This window comes from Mercenaria mercenaria, chromosome 10, assembly GCF_021730395.1.
Source record: "Mercenaria mercenaria strain notata chromosome 10, MADL_Memer_1, whole genome shotgun sequence".
NCBI lineage: Eukaryota > Metazoa > Mollusca > Bivalvia > Venerida > Veneridae > Mercenaria > Mercenaria mercenaria.
In genome coordinates this window covers 80213633-80236215 of record NC_069370.1, presented here as the reverse complement: position 1 = coordinate 80236215, position 22583 = coordinate 80213633, and the positions used below count along the sequence as shown (strand labels likewise).

Below are 22583 nucleotides of genomic sequence, written 5' to 3'. Positions count from 1 at the left end.
TCAGGTGAGCTAAAAATGAGATAAAAATGAACAAAAATTTGCTACATTTTTTCATAAATATAAACTATAAATCAAACTTGATATATGAATTAATTTTAACAATTACAGCACTACCACTGTGCTGGGAGCATTTATTAGGTGATGGTTGGCATTACTTGGAGAATTTATGGTAGTAAAGTTTTTTTATTCACAGCTTTCTTTAAGACCTACTTTCTCTTCAAAATTTTTAAGACAAAATGCTTGAAACTGAATCATCTGTGACTTTACCTATGAAAAAAAGACAGAAGTAAAACAGATAGAGAATCAAACAGAGTCATGTATAAATTTACCTGCTTTAGAAGAGATGAGATTACTGACAGATGGAGGACAGGTAGATTGAGTGGAGGAAGACAGAGTTTTATAGGAAGGAAAGACTTTTTCCAGACTCCAATCAGATCTCCTGCATTGCAAACTCTGAGAACTGCCTGCAAGAGATTTTGCAGGTGCTTCAAAGTCAGTAATGTTTGGGAATAGTGTTAGTGTAGACTTACACCCCACACTATTGTCGATAGCTTCTTGGGCTTTCTGAATGCCGAGTCGAAATTCCTGTAACTCTGGTCGAAGTTTGTGGCCTCTGTGATAAAAGACAAGTGCCATCTCAAAATCTCCTTGGTAATACAAAGCCTGGGCTTTTTGGTAGATTCCCTGAAATTAAGATGTCATGTTGAACACAGGGATCATTCAATCATTATCTTCAGGCTCTTTTTCGAAAAGAGAATTCTCTTATTATTAAAAACTTATGTCATAGAGCAATTCTGGAAAATGAAACATTGAAAAATGTACTTTACAGATATGAACGATATGCAAGTTCATTTCTTTACTCAGAAGGAAACCATGACACCAGTGGCCCATATGCAAAGCTGTGAATCAGCATCCCAACATTCAATATGTAGCCTAGTACCGGTAGGTTATGTAATGTTGCAATTATATGTTTGTAAAATTTGTATAAAGAAGTATACGTGTAGACTAAAAAGTACTGTGAAAATGGTTATTATCCAAAGAAAATACATGTATTTTTTCACAGAAGTATGCTTCTTTAAGTTACTGGTAAGTTTAGGTCAAGACTATAAAGACATCAAACAGAATATATTATATTCAATCTGGAGCATTAAAATTAAGTTTACCTTGTGATAATTTTTATCTTCTTCAAGTGAGGCCTCAGCATCATTGAGAGCACTGATCATATCTCCGAGCTGCAGGTGACATTTTGACCGGGCAACAAGACAGTTCTTCTCTCCAGGTGTCAACTCGAGGGCCTGTATAAAAATTTTAAAAAAGCTTTATGTTAATTTGGCCTGCCATATGTTCACAGTTGAATTTATTGTGAATTATTAAATTATTACTTTGTATTTCATTTAGCAATTACAAAAAAAGAAACTTATTTAAAGAAATAATAAAAAATTCTAGTTTTAGATGGATTAATGAAAAAATATGAGCATAAGTAAATGTATTCTGTTATTGGTTTAAAATATTTATAAATGTATACATATTTCAGGTATGTTGTCAGGAAACAACACTGACTTTGAACTCATGTTTGCTACAGACATAAAGAAAGTAGAAGAACTTTAACTCAAAAAGCATGGAACAAGTTTTCCTTTCCTGTCATCAGTTACAGAGATGGAAAATTTCCCTGAGTGGACACTGGCATTACCAAAACATTCTTACTAGTCATTTAGATAGAAAGACTTGAAAGCAACTAAAGTAAAAAATGCAGTTAAGGATAACATGGTGTAATAGCCATATTTCGTATCTTGTAACTGGATGGTAATATCTACCGGTAAATGAAATTTGGTCACTTTAAAGACATTCAAAATTAAAAATGTTTCACCAAGAGATTTTTCAAATTTTATCATTTTTTGGGGAGATAATCGGTATTGAAGTTAACATTGATGCCTACGGGAAATATATAACTTCTTTGATTATGAGAATCTGAACTTGAATTTCAAGAAACTTTTGCGGTAGAAAGCTGCATTATATGATTCTGATAATAACAAATATCAAAAAGAAATCTAAAATTCCCCGTAGGGAAAAAGGAGAAAATCATTTTTTTTTTCTAGTTTTCAGGGGAGATAATTCATGAAAACCCAAAATTATCAGGGGAGGTAATATAAAGGAAATTTTTGAGAACTTCTGTCACTGTAATTATATCTTGTCAATATGCACCTTATTTCTATCGTTTGACATTTTTAAAGCTTACAGTATCAAGTTGTATGTATGCTTTTGGTGAAATTGAGGCCTATTACACCATGTTATCCTTACTTAAAGCTGTTTTATTGAGAAGGCAAAGGGTATATCTAAATTGTGTGGCAATATATTACATGTGCCACTTGTGGGTATTTACAAATTATAATTTTGTACATCATGTGAAATTTTATTGTACACTCTTAAGGTTACTTATAGGCCAATTAGGCCGCGTGTTATAGTGTTATATTACGTTATGATCTAGATTTACTATGCTGTAAAACACATGTCACTTTAATAAATTATTTACTTACTTTACTTTACTTACTTATATGAATATGCTAATTATAATCGCAATAGTCAAGCCTAAACACATTTAATCAGTAGCAAGTGTTCTAATTCTAAAGAAAGATGTGTGCTTTCATTGAGATTCTTTCTAAAACCACAAAATTAAATGTTTTTCTTAAATTTATAAATGAATCATACAAATGAATCATATAAGAAATCAATTCAATATTTTGTATTTATAGGTATGACAGATCTTTTCTGATAACGTTAATAGCTCTTTCCCACCAGCATCTTCTGTGAACTGATGTCTAGTTAACACTGCCATTTTAATTAATTTTTTGACACAAAAATAATTTCCGGAAAGTCTCACTTAAAAGTGGCATTATGCGCATCTTACTGCACATAGTGTTTTTTTATGAATGTTTTATAAAAGCAATTTTTGGTTGCTGTGCATTTAAATGTGTTAAATTAACGATAATGCCGGTGGAGATATCTGAAGTTGAAGGGAAGTAACTCCTGCATGCAGTTTGACTTTTCTTAAAAAGACTGCCCCAGCCAAAATAAGAAAAGTCATATTTGGAAACTTATTAAATCGTACTGGTAACAGGGAAAGTTTGGTATATTGGGTTAAAAGCTATAATTTCCTCCACCCTTTTTACAAACATATTTCTGCTGGAATTTTACTTTCAGGAGTCAAAAAAAAAAAGTAAAAGGTTACGGCCTAGCCATCACACTGATCTGATGAAAATTTCAGTTATAAAAGTTCAAAAAGTATTAATATCATTAGAATATCATTAGAATATCAGAATATCATTTGCCTCATGACATCATTGAGGCAAGGTGAGGCAAAAATCCTAGAAGTCATTTTGATAGCCCTTTGATCCCATTTTGATCCAGGTCCCGGCCGAGGAGGCCGGTGCACCCCCCCAAGTTGGCTGAGAAGTGACCTAAACTCATCAAAGTTGCACCCAATTATTTATTATTATTATCAAATTTAAACCCAAAAACGCACCAGAGGCCAATATTTCATACCAATATTTCAACATTTTCCAGGGGAAGAGCCCCTTGACCCCACTAAAATGAGGGGGGAACCCCCTCCCATACCTCAAAATTTAGACCAAAAAATGCACCCGAGGCCACCATTTCATACCTGTATTTCAATTTTTTCCAGAGCCCCCTAACCCCGAGAGGGTTCCCCCTACAGTACCTCAAAACTTAGACCAAACAATGCACCATTGTTTAAAATTATGAGATATATTCAACCCATTTGAAGTTTCTACATGAATATTAATGTTTAATTCATTAGAGCAAGAAAGTCTGACCAGTATTTTATTACCTTTTTGGATTTTTTACTGTCTTCGTTTTCCTAACAGTAAAATGCAGGTACAGGTAAGGCTTAGAGGGACGACAACTATGAAATATCAGATCAAAAAATATGTCATCCCGATAAGCCAAATGAGTAAGGCTAGATTGCCTCAGTCAACCCAGCTGTAAATGGGTATAAAAACTATTGTGGTAAAGACAAGAAATACACTTTTGTGTTGTTTCTTGTTTAATGTTGTTACGTCGAATGTCAAGTACCGCGACATTACAGATGAACGGTATATATCGGTAAGGTATAATTAGTTTTAACTTAGAATAGGGTTGTTATTGTTGATGATGACGATCTTCTTTTGATCAGACCACAGGAGTCTGAAATTCTATCAATAAGACCATAGAAGTCTATCTTTACAAAAAATACCCCCTATATATGTTTATTTTATATATTTAGGGGGTATTTTTGTAAAGATAGACTTCTATGGTCTTATTGATAGAATTTCAGACTCCTGTGATCAGACTTACAGTGAAATTTTAAGAATCACTGTCTAAAAAAAAACATCGTCTTCCCCAGTATTTTTGGATAAATATTTTTTAAACAGACAAATGTAAGTCATTTATTTATACTCCTTTCTCATGGTACCGGGGCTTCCATGATACCGGTGTAAACAGTTTTCTCGCGAGACTTTTATGTTAGCCCCGCCTACTGGATGTTGACATAATTAGCAGAGTAAACCGGAAGCCGCTTTTCCGTATCGCACATTTTTTTGTGAAAATGTAAGGATTACTGGTGATTTATTTACCTTTTAATAAAAAAACATCTAAAACATGATTTTTTCACCTTTGGTCCCCACCCCATGTGTCAAAAAAACATCTATATCTCCTGTAAATAATGTTTATCATCTGGAACTTTTAGAGAAAATATCGTCTGATAGAATGCTGATGACGTCACCAAACCGGAAGCCGTGTTGTTTCTATTTTTAGGTCATTTCTTAGAAATGAAAGTATGGCAAGCCGTTAAGGCAAAATTAATGGAATTACAGCAATATGCAAAATATAATGATACCCAATTAAGCCCCAGTTAATATATATATGGGTTTGTCATTTAAAAAAGATTTTAATGTATATTCTCACAAGATAACTCTGCTACTCTTTAATATGGTAGCTGGTGAAATTCTTGCCAAAATGTTTGACTTAGATAGATCTAGGTCTAAAAGAAAATATCTAGATATCACTTGGAAAAAGTATATCTTTGGTAATATGCACCCTAAATGTAGGATTGTTCAGTGTTCTTTTTGTGTTGAAAAAAAACTTGAAATTTGTCTGAAATCATAGACTGTAAACTTACCTGAAGTATTGAGAAATATTAATATCATTGTGTATCAGGCTTTCCATAGTTGGCACTTTTTTATGATTACACCGGTATCATGGGAAACAACTTTGACATGTCAGATTTCAACATGGCATCATATTCGTCGGGAATTAATAAACAATAACCAGATAATTAAAGTTTTCAATTCATAATAATAATGAGGAAAGATGTAGGAAGCAGCAAAGAAATAAAAAACTGAGGTGAATTGTTTTCTTTAGTTTCGTTCGTTTTGCGCATGTTAAGTACCCCGGTATCATGAGAAACCAGGCTATACAGAATATTTACAAATTTTGTTTTTATTTACACCAGTTGGCTGGTTGGTGTTGTAGTGGGAACGTAGTTAGGGTTAGTTAGGTCACTGTAAGAGGTCACAGGAGAACCAGCCACTCGGAGAGGAGGATTCCTATCACATGGCCAGGAGGACCAATCACCGATGAGCAGCATCGCTTCACGACCAGACTCCATTGTATCAACTTGTGTATTCTTGCTTATCCACCGAAATCCAGGGCCATCTGGGTAGTAAGTGACCTGTATTGTAGTTATATCTGCCTGTTAGGGTAAGGAACCTTTTCTGCCTCTAATAGGAGTGTCAACTCCTGTATAGCGAAGGCCATTTTCGCTATATTGGTGTCAGAAGTAATCGCGAACATCTCGCCTGGAAATTCCCTAGTAGGTCCCTGTCTGTTACGTAGTAGAAGGCGAAAGCCTTTGAACTGTCCCTTCGGCCAGGTTTTTTCTGAACAGGATTCCTGTGTAAGATTAGTAAGGGTTATTTCTATAATTTCTAGCCCGGTTTATACAGCCTGCGGACTGTCAAAAAACTGGGAAAATCGCCGTAAGGCTCAAACGACTATTCTTTTGGGGTTATATCGATTTAGTTTGAACATTCTTTTAGTGGATTAAATTTTCTTCGACAAAAGAAATTGTTTTGTCATATTTTTCAGAAGTTTAGGCCTCGCGCACGGAAAACGTGCCAAACCGAAAGTACTTTCATTTTACGCCGGAAGTTCCGGTAACAACAACAACCGGTGACTTGGAATTTTTCAAAATTATTCAAAAAGTTATTTCATTCTATTCTATTCAATTCAAGGATAGAAAGATAGTAAGTGTTACTGTGTACTGTTTCTTTTGGTTCATTTGTGGAAGGTATCCTTCCCTGTACATATCTTATTGCTGTTACACCAAAGGTCAAAAAGAATAAAAATTAGAGAGGGTGTAGGGATATTGTCTGTTATTGAGGTTTTCAGAATTCAAGAAAACAAATAGCAAAACGTAGAGTATTTTAATCTACAACAGATATATCAGCTTTATACTTTATATCTAAGGTTATGGCTGAGAAAGTAAGTACCCCTTGCAGCAATACAAAATCCCCAGGTAACTTGGGTGGGGCTGGGCCTCAATTGGGATGTTACCCGCCTATGTGGGGATATGGGTGGCCTTCACCGGGAGGGGTAGCCCCTCACACACCGGACATGAGGGCCAATTGGGGGTTTGGATATTGGTCCCCAGGGGCGTTATCCCAGTTCACACCAGGCATTACAGCCAATAGACAATTAGAATATTTTCCCCCTGAGGTGGTATCCCCTCACACACTAGGCGTGACGGCAGAAGATGGGCATGGGTGGTCTTCACCAAAAACAGTAGTCCCCCACACACCATGTAAGACGACCTATGATACGCCACCTGTGACACCAGTGCCGGCTGCATCTCCGGTAAAGGTCTTGAGCCAAGGTCATGCTAATAACCTCCCGTATCTCTCGGAAACACATGTCGGGTATCCCGTGACTTTTCCTGTAACTCCCCATGGGGCTAACTGTTCCTACAATTCGCCAGTACGTAAAGAAAGTTTATCACAGAGAATACAAGTTCTGGAGGGTGAAAATCAAGAACTAAAATACCAGAGGGATCGCCTCCAAAAGAAAGTAGATACATTGACAGAGAAATGCGACATATATTGTGTTTGTGTGGAGTATCTGATGACTTGTACACGAATTCTAAGAAATAAAAATAAGTCCCTGAATGACAAATCATCATGGTGGAAGAACTACTCCGACGAAATTGTTGAGTCTAGTTTAAAGAAATTTAAGGAAGATGATGAAGTCATAGGAGCCCTTAAGTCAGAAATTAATCTCCTGAGTGAGTGTGTGCTAAGGGAGGAAGCCTCCTCACACTTCTCCAAATCCGAGATTTCCCCTGAAATGTGTGAGGTAAGTACCTCAACAGAATTGGGGGATTTGTCCTGTGATACTCTAGTTAAGGATCAGGGTAGTGTGTCATGTGTCCCCCAGGTTCCACTAAAATCAGATGATGACCTTGAACAAATCATAGGAGCCCTCAAGTCAGAAATTAATCTCCTAAGGGAGAGTGTGCTAAGGGAGGAAGCCTCCTCACACTTCTCCAAATCCGAGATTTCCCTGGAAATGTGTGAGGTAAGTACTTCACCGGAATTGGGGGATTTGTTCTGTGATACTCTCGGTAAGGATCAGGGTAGTGTGCCTTGTGTCCCCCGGGTTCCAATAAAATCAGATGAAGACCTTGAACAGTTCTTTAACTTTCTGGACTTTGCAGAGCAGGATTTGTCCCAAGTTACTGAATGCAAATCATCAAGGTCTTTTAGAAGTGGGGAGAGTGTGGGGGAAAATGATAGTAGTGCTCTCATGTGGGGAGCATGTCTGAAACCTTGGGGAGAGCAGGCAAATAGCTCTGGGGTTGTTAGTTCTTTATTGAGTCCAGATTCCAGTCTTGAGGGAGTCAGTGATGAGTCTCTGCAGAGGAGCAGTAGACTGACCAGTAGCCAGCTTGATAACTCTGCATCAGATAATGGTGGGAGTAATTTTGCTGACACCACTAAATTACTGATTCCCAACAAGTTAATTAGTGAAGGAGACCAGTCACAATCAGAGACTGTACCCACTCATGATCTTTGCACTATGTGTGTTGGTTCAGATACCGTACTTAACCTTTCTCTGAGCGCCCCAGTAATTTAGAAAATACGGCTACCGTATTAACCCTTAATGCCAGCACCCAATGCAATATGGGCAGTAATGCAAATACTGTACCTACCATTTTGTCCAATGCCAGGTGCAATATAGACTATGTGGATGCCAGCATCCAATGCAATATGGACAGTAATACAAATACTGTAACTACCATTCTGTCCAATGCCACGTGCAATATAGACAATGCGGATACCATAGTAAACCACCAGTCTAGCACCCCATATGAATTGGATGGTGTTACGGATACTGTACTTACCTTTCCTTCCAACGCCATGTGCACTATTAATGACACCGGTACCGTATCTGCCACAAACGCTAGCGCCCTATACCATAAAGCAGATACCGTACTTACCATATCTTTGGATGCCCCAGAAAGTATGGTTACCCTAGTCACTCCTGTCTCTAGCGCTCCACGTGCTCTGTACAATAAGGCAGATAATGTATGTAACACTTCTCCTAGTTCCATGTGTGCTATAGACAACATGGATGCTACATTCATCCCCAGCTCTAGCACCCCATGTGATTTACACATTAATACTGATACAGTATCTTCTTATCTCCCAAGGGCCTTGTTCAATTTAAACAATACGGAAACCGTGTTCTCTCCTGATCCTAATGTCCAGTTAGCTTTGCACCAAAGCATGAACATTGCAAATACCCTGGTTGCAACAACCCTGCGCAAATTAAACACTATGGGTACTCAGTTAGCTCCAGTGTCCGAGTGCCCTGCAGATTGTGACAATAACAAAGATACGGCTTTTAGGGAGCAGTTATCCAATAATGTTCTTGAGCACAACACTGTGACTCTTTTTAATACTGGCCTGTATATTTTAATGGTAATTCAAGAAGATAATTATAGGAACTGCCTTACAATAAGATATCCTGTAAGTGAAATTGATGTATCTCTGGTGGCTAAAGGAAATAGGCAAAATGGTACATCAGATTTGCCCAACTCGGAGACTGGTTTTTACAAGAGTAACTCTTTTGACAGCAAATCTGGGACTTCAGACTCTAGGGGTGAAGGCCATGACCAATGTCTTCCACTAAACTCCTCGCCAAGTTTATGCCAAACTAAAGCCCAGTTCAATACAAAGTCATCTGGACCTCAAGCGGCATCTGGGGAACGTAAGGTCATTGATGAATCGGAAATAGTAGGGAATCTTGTTACTAAAGGTCAAGGCACCGGTGGAAAGCTCAGAGGCCATTGTATTCCAAAGGTTTGCGGACCTGATACTAGCAGCTATGTTCAATATCAAGAGCTTGGTAGGGTATTGCCCTTCAATCATTCTGGGAAATTGCTGCCTTATCACGTTGGAGAACCAACAGTTAGTTTATTCCTGTCTGACTTTGCCCATGAAGGTTCACTTGCTTGGGGGTTGCTGCCACCAGCAACCTTGTCATTGTACTCTGTACCACTCCCTCCCTCAGGGTTTTACTCGCCCCTTCGTTCAGAGATAGAAAGTTTGTACTACACTTTCCGTTCACAGTCGGGGGTAATAATGTTGAATTCTGACAGGTTCAGTCAGGGCCTCATTGCCTCTGCCGCAACAGTTTCACATCATTGTGGAGATACTGAAAGAGAGGTTGTTTGTGTAGGGTCTTTGGGATGTGTTCAGGTCTCCTGTTCAGATGGACAGAACAGTAGGGGCATGGTGTGCCAGAGTCTCACTTGTGGGTCTGATTGTATTTTGGTATCACCTGCTAACATTCCTAGTGTGAGACCAAAGTCTGTGCAGCCTTTATTTAACCACAGCATCCTTTAGGCTGTAGCAAAAACCTCTTCCAGATGGGGATGGGGATTCCGGGATCTGTCACAGGACCGGTCTGGTCTTAGCAATAGAGATCCTTGGGCTAAGGGCCTGGGGAAAGGGACTCCGGGTCACGGATCGCCTACTTCAGATCCTTTTTCCTATACGGATCAGTAGAGGCAATGCCTCGTCCTTCAATAGACGCAGAAACTGTATCCATCTTCTTGGGGTCTCCCCAGCTTCCTGGTATCCCGGGTTTATCCTTGTTCTAGATGTAGAAATTGTCATCTGCTCAGTGCACCCCAAGCCTCATGGCCATCCCAGGTTTATCATTGGGATAACTTGTCCTGATACTGTCAAGTGCTAAACTATTTCCATAGACTATAAATTCTATTGGGTCTCTTTACACCTTAATGCAGAATGGTCCAAACTTTAGACAGCTTTGCTTCTTAAGATCAATATGGGTGTCCCCTGATCTTAAATGAGGTATTTCAATGACTGGGGAGTTCTCAGATCTGAATGTTTTGCTAGGTACATTTTGTGGTATGTCCTGGTGTACTGCAGTATGGGTATCCCATGATACACTTTGATAACACAGTTGTTCCGCAGGGTATCCCAGCACCTTAATGATTTATTATGCCTTTCCGGGTAACCTTAAAGTTATAAACTGATATAAGTATGTGTAGTTCCTGGTATGCATTAGTATGGGTATTAGTTCTTCCCCTGGGTATCCCAGGACCTTAATAATTTGATATGTTTATCTGAATTACCCAGAAAATTATGAACTTAGGTCAGTATGGGGATCCCATGACCTTAATTCCAGTTATTAAAAGAGATGTTTGGAACAACCACTTCTAAATGACAATTAATCTCCTATCGGGGAATCTCGTCCATGATTTCAGAAGTCCTTGTTGTCTGGTCTGTTTTGCACAAGATGTAAAATCGTTATTGGTGAAACCTCCATGATTATTATTAAGCAGGGTATCCCTGTTATGCCTGTCTCTGCGAGGAACTCGTCTATAGCCTCCCAGGCCATCTCTTTTCTGTGTGATTCACACGGACCCTGGTGACCAACTTTATAGAACGGGGGGGAGTGTAGTGGGAACGTAGTTAGGGTTAGTTAGGTCACTGTAAGAGGTCACAGGAGAACCAGCCACTCGGAGAGGAGGATTCCTATCACATGGCCAGGAGGACCAATCACCGACGAGCAGCATCGCTTCACGACCAGACTCCATTGTATCAACTTGTGTATTCTTGCTTATCCACCGAAATCCAGGGCCATCTGGGTAGTAAGTGACCTGTATTGTAGTTATATCTGCCTGTTAGGGTTAGGAACCTTTTCTGCCTCTAATAGGAGTGTCAACTCCTGTATAGCGAAGGCCATTTTCGCTATAGTGTTGTAAAGTGGTTGCTATATGACGGCATGTTCAATTATATAAAAACAAAACAATTGCAATTGAATAATTTGACGGTGGTCGACTTTATCATCTGTTCGAGTTTATCATCAGTACCTGTATGGTATTGCAGATTTAAAAAAAAATCAACTTACAAGAGTGTAACTGTCTATTGCTTTCCTGTACTCCCCTTGTTTGTATAAAGAGTCTGCTTCAGCCCGGTAGATTTCAAATGTCCCCCTCGGACCTTCTGACCCATTGTCATCACCGTACATTGTTTAACTGTCTTGAAAATCGCCCTTATTTTTTGTGTAGTGAAAAATAAAAACACTGTCTGAAGTTGAGCATCCACTTCCGTTTCTTGGTTTCCAAGCAACGCGCGTGCGCAGTGAAATTTTAAGAATCACGTGCCGAAAACTTTTTGACCGGGTTTATTTGACGAAAACTATTAAAGTCAGTTTTACTTCTTTTCCAAATTTTTATATTTTGTGGCGAATTTATTTCAGTTTTTTTTTTTCATAATTAAATTAAACTTCGCAGATGAACTGAGGTAGTCCAGTACATGTATAGGCCTAAACACTATTTTTTTCCACTTACAAACCTTTTATTGTTAATCTGGATTAGGATTAAGGTTGTAACTAAGTCCAGTGCTAAAGTCTCCGAGCATATTATATCTACATCTACATGTTACTTCCAACAATCATTAGCGATTATGACTGGAAGGCGTTCTTTTAAAATTTCACTGCGCACGCGCGTTCTTATTATATTATTATAAAAACCGGCAAACATGCTGTGTTTGTAGTCTGTTATCACGTGAAAAGATATTGCTGAGCTCCATGATATCGTGATACTATAATACAAAATAAACTAAGTCTTCTGGCTTGCGAAAGAAATGATCATTTAAAACAATCATAAAGGGGATAAATTATACAGCCAAGTCAGAAGAGAAAAAGAAAACCAAAGTTCTACAAAACTGAAATTTATACAAAACTGAAAAATAAACTGTCAAATTTAAATCTGAAATACAGCAAAGCATAAAGGACTCTTAAAGTGTCATCTTTACCAGTGATTAGGAAGTTCTTTTAAGAAAAATCAAAACAGCTCATTTTTCCTTACGCAACCGTCGCACACTGCAATAACCTACCACATCGTGTCAAATGCAGTGCTACTCTTAACGAGTTTTAGTATAACATATGTTTCGATGCGATATCAAACGCCGTTCATTTTTGAGCCTCGCAATGGCCTTGCATAGACAGAGCGGACAAAGTAGCCCAAGCATACAAGCTAAATGCTAGTGGAATTTTAGAACAGCTCGTGGTCTTGGAATGTAGGCCTACTAGCCAGTAATATACCAAGCAAATGTCTTCAAAAGTTTAATAAAGTTTGTTCTACAAGAACCGCATTTTAGCCATGAAAGGAACGTCATCATTTATGTATAAATGATTTTTATTGTTTAACGAAACTCATACATGATGATATTATGGGAATGATTACAAGTAGCGTAATAATGCAAAATTAGAATAGCTTCATTACATTTGTGCAATCACTTGAGTTGGTAAGTGGATAAACTGGCACTAGCTATTTCAGCTGTTAGAAAATATTTGTTTTTTAACTGGTTACTTACAGAGATTAATTAGTTAGTAAGTTTTGGCCAGTAAAATATTAATAAAATTATTCATTATTATTTTTTAACTTAGCTAGTAGCTTTTCCTTTTAGCTAGTGAATAAAAATGGAACTAGTTAATTTTAGCATGTAGAAAATATTGCTAAATTTTAGCCGTGCAGTCATTAGACGCCGAACTCCTGAGTTCCACTTACAGACTTTTAATCCAGGAGGCCACGTGAAGTGTGCTGACACATTGCACGCAAAAGAACGAAGCGAAACTTCTGGAATTGGGACATCTTTTGTTTATTGCACTATCATCTACGTCATCGCAAGAATTCGACAGAAAAGGGAAGATAGACGGAGAATAAAGAAAATCATTGGGCCTTTCTCGAGATCTGCATTGTTATACAAACAAAAGATACTTGCATACATAGTGCAAGTGCAAGCAGGGCTTTGGGGTTATTGATTGCCAAATCTAAAGCTATGGGGTCTATGCCATATGATGTTTTTGTAAAGCTGTATGATTCAATGGTATGGCCTATTATTTCCTATGGAAGTGCCGTTTGGGGTAATAGGTCATTTTCGTGCATCAACTCTGTACAAAATCGGGCTATGCGTCGTTTTATGGGTGTTGGTAAATACACGCCTACTACAGCTCTTTATGGAGAACTGGCTTGGCAACCACCTCATGTTAAACAGTGGAAATCTATCTGTCATCAGTGGCATAGGTTTAGTAAGATGGAGGTGACAAGACTTAACTATAAAGTTTTCACGGCATGTAGAACTATAAGTGGAAATAGATGCAAAAATTGGCAATTTGTTTTTACAAAATGTTTAGACAAACTAGGATTAACTGAACATTACAGTCAGTGTGAAAGACAGTCGTCCAAATATTTTTGTGATCAAGTTATTGATAGTTTAATGTCAGAGTATAGAGTTGAATGGCATAACCTGTTGAATAGAAATACAAGTTTGAATGGCAGAGCAGGAAACAAGTTAAGGACTTACAAATTGATGAAGCAGGAGTTTTTAACTGAAAATTATTTGAAAATGTTAATGCCTTTAAAACATAGGGCGGCTTTTGCTAAATTTAGATGTGGGGTTGCCCCCATCAGACTTGAAACTGGCCGGTATGAGAACCTCCCCATTGAGAATAGGATTTGCCCAGTTTGTAGGGAATCTGTAGAAAGTGAGGTACATGTTATACTTCATTGTAATGCTTATGAAAATTTAAGACTGCAATTGATGGCTAAAGCGTCTGAGATTAATCCCGCTTTTAGTACATTCACAGATAATGAAAAATTTGTTTTTATTTTCCCCCAACTATGATACTGTCAAGGTCACCGCAAAAACCTGTTATAATATATTGCAATTAAGGTCAAACATTCTGTACCCGTAGGTATTGTAGATTTTTTATTTTTTTTTTTTTATCGTAGGCTTTTTAGGAGTCTGTGTTGTTTTTTATTTTTTTTTTACTAACTTTTAGTGGTAGTTTTACTTCATATTCTGTAGCTGCTGATAATTTCTTTTATCTCTCTGTTTTATTTAAGACATGTTGAAATTTCAGGATATGTGGTAGAGTATTTTAATGTTTTACTTAATAGTCTCTTGTAATTCAATATTATGAATGGCATTGTACTTTTTATGACTTTTATATTTGTATGTATGTAAATATTTGTACAATGATGAGACTCAAATAAACAAACAAATAAATACATACGAACGCGTAATCCTTGTAAATTAAGTATTACAGACACTTGGAGGTCAGGCCCCTTCCCTCCGCCCCTACCAAATGTCAGCTAATATTTTAGTCTTTTAAAAAAGTACATTTTATTGCATTGAGAGCAAATGGTAATTTTAAAACATGTTGAATTTGTAACAAGACATATCTAATCATGGAGACATATGGTCAGTTATTCAGTTTAAAAAATAAAGATATTGGCTGACATGTGGCAGGAGTGGAGGGGGAGGGGCTGACCTCCAGGGGGAGGAACTGACCTCCAAGTGTCTGTGACACAGACAGTAAACATATTTTTTTGAGGCTATGAAGAAATAGTTCAAAAAATTCTACAGTATGTTTCTTTTCACCTACGTTTCTTTGTTTCCTTTTCAACCCTTTTACACAATTTGAGAAGGATATATGTAAACGGCTCGGTAGCTCTGCCGGTATGCGGAGACCTCGGACTCGAGTCCCGGCCTGGTTGCACATTTTCTCACACTGTGGCATATAATCATCATATAAGAGTCTTTCACTGGTTTTAGGTGCAGATGGGAATATCCGTATGCGACTCGAAGGTAACCATTTAGGCGGTAACGAACCAGTAATAGAATCTTTTTCTTGCATGCCATATTCAACAAATAGTATATTTAAATCGACGTCCTTAAACAGGAAAGACGTAATGAAGTTTCAAAGACAAATGACCATTTTTTAGTTCCGTTATTTTTATGAAATAATATATCCCAAGCAGTGATTTGTCGTCTGTAGTTCAGAAGCGAAGGAATTATATCACGAGGGCACAGCCCAAGTGCTATAATAAGACGCATCTGAACTACAAGCAATGATTTTATTCAAAAGAAAATCACTGTTTGCGATGTATTATTTCGATTCTAACACGATATCGTGGATTATTCTCTACATCCTTGGCGAACCAAATATTTGCTTGTTTTGTGTGGTGTTTTTTTCAAGCGTACCGCAATGACGTTGACGCTGTGATGTCATAACTGTGACGGACAAAAACGATTTTGTTGCACAATAACACAGTCTTTTTTGGGGAAAAAATGGGTCACGTTAGAATCAATAGGAAAACAAATCGGGTCACGTTAGAATTTATTATTTGCAGCGTATGGTTATTTGTTTTTCATAAAATGACGCATATACTTTAAGGAACAAAGAGGAACTATCAAGGTATTTGATTTTTATCACGTTTTATGTCATTAAAATTACTGCAAAAACTTCTGCATAGACGTAGTTTTTTATACGCCATTTACAGATATTCATTTACGAGAAGTGTAAGATGGAGTTTCCAGTACCGGTGAATTCAACGGAAACCTCACTTTGGTATGCAAGAATAATTCAATATTTAAACATTCACACAGTGAGGCAGAGAAGAATATGAGAATCGATTATTAAAATGAAACAGAAAGTCAGTGTCTATAAAAGCATCAAATTTCCCGTGCAGTAGGAAAAAAAGTAATATGATGTCGTTCTCATTAACCCGACGAATTGAAATTTCAAGAGTTTTTACTTCTAATGTCTGACAGTTAAATAGACAGCTGTCAAGAAATAGTTCGGAACTTTAGGTACAATAATTAAACTACGCTTTTATCTATCAGAAAATTACTTCACTACTTTACACATATTTTTGTGTTCTTTTTTGCTTTTTTGCTTTCTTTGTCAAAATAAAATGCGTTATTGTAGTTAAAATGTGATTTTCCATTTATAATGTTAACGTTTGCACAGATTGGTCGATAAGTTTTATATCGTTCCGCTATCGGATCGGCATTCAACAAAGGTTAGCTTCAAAAGATTTTCGTCAGGTGAAAATACCGCTGGGTCCAATAATACAACCTGTGTTTATATTCCGGTATTTACAAGTTTAAGGCTAATTTCGGGATTAAATATCGCGGTTTATTACAAAGTTTTGACAAGACATTTAATTAAGCCATGTTGGGGCTGCCACCGATACCTACATCTTGAGAGGTAAGTTTAATTCTTTAATGTTGAAAGTGAATTATATTACAGAAAGTTTAGATAAATATGGTGAAGGCATTATTGGCTCAATTTCTTGATTAACTGTTAAATGGTTTGGGGTCTAAACACTGTGGTATTATCACATATAACATTTATGATTTTCTTCTGTATTTTTAAAAATATAGCCCAATGACTAAACTCCTTGGCATTTGGGAGAACCTCAAACAGTTATGTTCCGTATAAAACGGATTCATACATCAATTCTATATACCCTGTTCATTTCGTGTATTCCTAGGTGTGGCATGTGTTTTGAAAATTTGTTGTTTTTACTTTGTTTGTTCAGGGACTGTATTTGGCCTGCTTTATGAATTGGGCGGATCAACTGACAAGATAAATCTAGGCCTCCATAATTTCATTTTCAAAATATTCTATACACAGTAGTATTTATTCTTAATTATTCTATGAAACGCGAAACCTTCGGATACCAGATTAATTACATGGTACAAATAAACACACACGCTCTGTGGTCACGAACCAACAAAGAGTGTATTGTAGTTGTATTTAAAAATTAGACCGAACGTTCAAAAAATATGTTTTAGTCTCATTATTTTGACTGATACATAGTTTCGTTCTGTTGTCCGTCTTGCGGTATAATACTTTAAAGGACATGTTAACAAATATTCCTTTGTAATCATAAATTCATATTAGAACAGGCGTTTTATGATAGGAAGTCGTCATACCGAGATAAAATACTCCTAAATGAATAGGTGCATGATAAACGTAATGCGTTATTTCTAATTGTAGACCGCAGTTAAACTTATAAATTATGAAGTTGTCATATGAATTATGCAATACATAATAATATGAGCCATGCCATGAGAAAAACAACATAGTGGCTTTGCGACCAGCATGGATCCAGACCAGCCTGCGCATCCGCGCAGTCTGGTCAGGATCCATCCTGTTCGCTTTCAAATCCTATTGCAATTAGAGAAACTGTTAGCGAACAGCATGGATCCTGACCAGACTGCGCGGATGCGCAGGCTGGTCTGGATCCATGCTGGTCGCAAAGCCACTATGTTGGTTTTCTCATGGCACGGCTCAATTATAGATTACGGTAACGTAAACATAGTGCATCATAGTATGTACATCATGTTTGAAACTCTTTCTCCTTTACATGCACTTACTGAATGGCTTGTCGGCCAATAGCAACATCTATTGATCGAGGTACGAAGAACCGGCAAGCCATTCAATGTGTTTTATTATTTATTATCAGAAATAAATCTTTCTTGCTTTTTCTTTGCCTAGCAAAAATTAGTGTTGTTGTACAGACCGAGCAATCGCACACACTAAAGTCATGTCATAATTATTTTTATGAGGTTCAAATCTCTAACTCGATGGGGGGCCTCCTTAGTCGACTGGTTAAGGTTGCTTACTTCAAATCACTTGCCAGTCACCGATGTGGGTTCGAGCCTCACACGGGGCACAGTATTCTTCATATCAGTAAGCCACCCAGCTGGCTTTCGGAAGGTCGGTGGTTAAATTCTACGCAAGTCCCGCACGAGATGAAGTAATGCCTACATGAAAAGCTAGAACGCCGCGATATGACATATACCTGTGCTGATGTGTAAAAAAACCCCAAAAAAATCTAACTCGATCAGTTTATGTATCAATTTTCCCCGTTTTACTCAGAGATCAGTCGGAGTGTGTGTCTAATGTTACAATGATCCCGTTTGTATAGGACGGGTCAGCAACAGAATACTTTGCATTTATAGGACACTAATTATTCGGCAACAAAAATCCTAAAAAAAGAAGGGGAAAAAACGAGTTTTTTAACGTGAAGGATTATTACCGTGACGACTGTCACAGTGGATCTGATATATATAATATTTGATCATGTATAATTGATGAGGCACATCAACAGCGCATTCAATTACCTCACTGGTATGTGAATATGATAAATTATGCACAAAAATTTTAGAAAGGAAACATTACTGTTTTTACAAGTTTTGTAGTTATGCGCTGAATGAATTTTATTATTACAATTTTATCGCGCATATCGGTTTTAAAGATATTTAAGGCCCATCTCTCACTAAAGTATTTTACCTTTAGATATTTCCTTCAACTGTAGGAAATCACTCATCAGATATATTTGACTGTAATATTCATAATGAAATGTGATACGGTAACCGATGTTGTTAAAAAAAAACTCCCAGTGTTTCAGTGGTAGCAGATACATTTTTTTGGGTATTTGTAAACATTTATACCGCGTTTAACTGTACAACCTAATGCATAGTGCTGGTAATACATGTAAACTTGTTAATTTTATGTTTTTATAAGCTATAAATTATAAAGTAATTGTTCATATTTTCAAATATGAAATTTGGGTCTAGCATACCTTTAACATTTAAGGAATTATTGCATACCACTGTAGTAATGATAATAATGGTTAAATTATCTTATGATATATTTATCTATTTTCAGGTTGAACTGAATAACCGGACAACTATTCGGTTCAGTTAGGACGCACCCCCGGGGTTGACTAATCATGTAACGAATACACACAGGTGTTTTATACTTATCTAGCCATCCATGTACATGTTTGTTCATTCATAAACTTACGTTCCTTTGTGACTCAGACAAACTCTGGTATTTGTTTATCGTTCAATACAGATTATATTGAACATAAAAGTGGTCGATATTTAACTGCAGTTTCACAAGTGTCGGGTATTAATCAGTTAAACAACCCACATAAGGCATTTAAAAGGATTTATAAGGAGAAAGAGAGACGTTTAGAAATGTGAAAGTGACTCTGGATTTGTAATAGTAATAAGAATTTTAGTGAGCTACAGGAATGTGGATTTACTGAAGAGGAACATTGTAGTTGTTAGGTAAACGACTGGATATAATACGAAATGTCGGATATTGATTCTGCTGAAAATGGCAGTATATGTTCTGCCACAGGTTCTAACGCGTCTGGCGATGTCCAGATCACCGAAGATACTAACTTTAAAATAGAACCAGACACGGCGTTTGACGATGCGATAAATAAATTGGATGAGTTAAATCTGGAACCAGACTCAGATATACCAGAAATGACTTCCGGAGAAGCAGACGACACTGGATCACATGGAGAGGATTCAGACGGAAGTAAAGACAATAAAGCCAAAGCGAAAGGTGTCACCATTCAGTCTAGTAAAGAAGATGGGAAAAAACCGTTAACAAAAAGTAGTAAAAAGGCCTCATTATTTGATCGATTAAAACAATTAACGAAATTTGAAAAGAAACAAAAAGGAACGCTTGACAGTAATTTATCAAAATTTCGCGGAATAAAAGTGGACAGGCTGCCAGTTTATTTCGTAGCAAAGTATATAGGGCATATGGAAACAAAGGGGGTGTACGGTCTAGAGCACGTGCGGGGACCAGTTGACGAATTCATTGCCAAAGTTAAAGATGACCTCGTGTCGATGGACAGAGTTGAGTTACCTCTGTGTTACGTGGTGTTCTCGCCGAAGGGAATTGACGTCAGAGAACACCCGTCAAATAAAGTTAAAGAAGGGGTGAGCTTCGGTCTTCATCCTATTGACTTTATTTCTTACGGTGTCCAAGATATGAAATATTGGCGGGTGTTCAGTTTTATTGTCGTCAATGAACTTGGGTACAAAAAGAAGAAGACCGAATGTCACGCCTTTATTGCAGACTCTACACAAAATGCTCGGAAAATGGCACTAGCTCTTGGTGCTTGTTTTTCGGTATATAAGAAAAAATTGCGAGCTGAAGGGAAGGCCCATAACTTCCAGGTAGAGTTACGTCCCCCTGACGAACTAGCAGGTGATCTGCAGAACGACGTTGATGCATAGCCGCCAGTATCATGTATTCTTTTGTTGGATGTTTAGATGTTGAATGTTTTCTAGTGGTACGCCTTCATTCTACGTTTTATATTTCAAGATATAGATAAGAAAATATTACATTTAAGAGTCTCGGATTACCTCGTGTTATTTTAACCCGTGTCGTGCTGAATTTTTATAATGAACTTGAAGTTTCAGTTTGGACAGTACCATTACGTGTTAAAAGGGGTGCTTACCAAGAAGATGTTGACTGAATGGCGAACAGTGCAGATCATGATCAGACTGCACGGATGTGCAGGCTGATCTTGGTCTACACTGGTCGCAAAGGCAGAATCAATCGCGTCCAGCATGATAATGTTTAAGAAACTTAATATTCATATTTAGGTATCAGCATTTTTAAGAATACGCATTATTTCGCATGGTTCCCCTGTTTATTCAAGTTATAGTTCACTCTGAACTTAATCTATATTTATGTGCTTGTAAATGATATAGCATGAACTAAAGAATGTTGAAAATGGTCACGCTTTTGTTTCGATACCGACGACACGCGTTTTGGCGTTAATTTTGACGTAATGTCATTTTTCAAGTATTAGACGGACCCTTGCTGTAGCAGACACATGTTTCCATTTGTTTAATTAAGTCAGGTTATGTGACAGTTGTATTTGGAATGGAAGACTCGTAAAAAGTGACATCTACCAAAGTGAGATAGCTTTACATTTTGCTTATGTAAACAATTCCATATATGGTTAGGGCTTGTTAATTTGTTTACGCGTTTGATGTTTAGTACCCAAAGAAATTAGATAAAGTCATTTTTGATAAATTGTGTGTGTATATTGATATCCAGGTGTCTGGAGTGCCAACCGCATATAGTCTTAAAATGTATGATATAGTCACATACACAGATTTAAGTTTCAATAGCAGTATTATATGTAAACCTCATATTTGATCTGGTCTATGTTCATATTATTTTATTCTGTAATTGGAAAAAAAGAAGAAATTTAAGCTTTAATTATGTTAAACCATTCCTTTGTACGGTTGTATATAGACATATAATACTGCAGATTATATTACAATATATAGAAAACAAAATTATGGTAACTCTTTTAGTCAGATTCTGACGCACTGTTTATGTCAATCGTCAAGTTATACAAATAAAGCATTAAGACTAAATCGAGTGGTCCGAGCGAAACTAGCCTAACTGCAAGTACACAAAGAAGGACTTAGTGCTGTTTCGCTCTCAGTCCTCGAAATGGGAAAGGTAATTTTGTAAGGTTAGAACTTTGAATATTTATTAAACATATTTAAAAAAAATAAACAATTACCATAGAAATTAACCAAAACTTCGCCTTGCATGTTAAGCTTGCCGTATTCTCAGGTTAATACATGAAATATATTTTATTTACGAAATACAGCCTACGAAGTCATGTTCAACGTGATACTTTTACCTTTTGTTTGGATATTTTAATCGGGTATAGTTTTTTTCCACGGTTTAGTCATCGTTTTAAATCAAGGATTGTCGTGACTAAAATATTTCATATTAGATTTTTGTGTTCATCAGCTTGTATAAAATGTATTAAAGACATTAAATTTTGTTTAAATGGCGTTGCGTTACATCTGTTCACTCAAGCGTGTCCAGGTTTCTGTATGATTTATGATATAGTTATTTGGTTTGTAAACTAGGTTCACATTTGGAAGGTCGTGGTTTCAAACCCCTGCGGAGGCTGGACTCTCCTTAAAAACAGCTGTGTTTTGGGTGCGACATTGAATCTAGGTCCTGATTAGGTGATTTATATCATGTAAATTAAAGAACCAGGGAAATCCTCAACAACTGCAAGATCTTTTGTATCTTGTACTATAAATCACTACCATGCTTCTAAAAGAGCCGCCAATATTGGCAACATTGGGGGACTGTAAATAGTTAGATACACACCATTTTTATGCGCCCGAAGGGAGGCATATAGTTTTTGAACCGTCTGTCAGTCTGTCAGTCTGTCGGTCTGTCCGCAATTTTCGTGTCCGTTCCATATCTTTGTCATCGAAGGATGAATTTTCAAATAACTTGGCATGAATGTGTACCACAGTAAGACGACGTGTCGCGCGCAA

At 37.1% G+C, this 22583-nt stretch overlaps 3 protein-coding genes across 4 annotated transcripts in view; 2 read left to right on the top strand and 1 right to left on the bottom strand.

Moving 5' to 3' along the window:
* The window catches only part of LOC123561169 (outer dynein arm-docking complex subunit 4-like), a 31100-nt gene extending 19391 nt beyond the window's left edge, over window positions 1-11709 (bottom strand). The window contains exons 1-3 of one of the 2 annotated variants that reach the window (XM_045353394.2): window positions 11494-11709; window positions 1164-1295; window positions 330-684 (exon numbers count right to left, since the gene is read on the bottom strand). In XM_045353394.2, coding sequence (XP_045209329.2) covers window positions 330-684; window positions 1164-1295; window positions 11494-11613 — 607 coding nt within the window. In that variant the 5' untranslated portion in view covers window positions 11614-11709. The remainder of the gene's footprint in view (window positions 1-329; window positions 685-1163; window positions 1296-11493) is intronic. The other variant, XM_045353395.2, reaches the window with a different exon arrangement.
* Window positions 11710-15755: 4046 nt separating this feature from the next.
* LOC123561170 (solute carrier organic anion transporter family member 4A1-like) overlaps window positions 15756-22583 on the top strand; it is a 29779-nt gene continuing 22951 nt past the window's right edge. The window contains exon 1 of the mRNA XM_045353397.2: window positions 15756-15849. The gene's annotated coding sequence lies outside the window, so the exon portion shown is untranslated. The remainder of the gene's footprint in view (window positions 15850-22583) is intronic.
* Window positions 16426-22081, top strand: LOC123561171 (uncharacterized). Its single transcript, XM_045353399.2, has 2 exons — window positions 16426-16644; window positions 19117-22081. Exon 2 carries the CDS (start codon window positions 19548-19550, stop codon window positions 20490-20492), a length of 945 nt encoding a protein of 314 aa, XP_045209334.2. The 5' UTR covers window positions 16426-16644; window positions 19117-19547; the 3' UTR covers window positions 20493-22081.

Coding starts and splice junctions, on each gene's coding strand:
- LOC123561171 (XM_045353399.2), top strand. CDS start 19,548: ATGTCGGATATTGATTCTGCTGAAAATGGCAGTATATGTTCTGCCACA.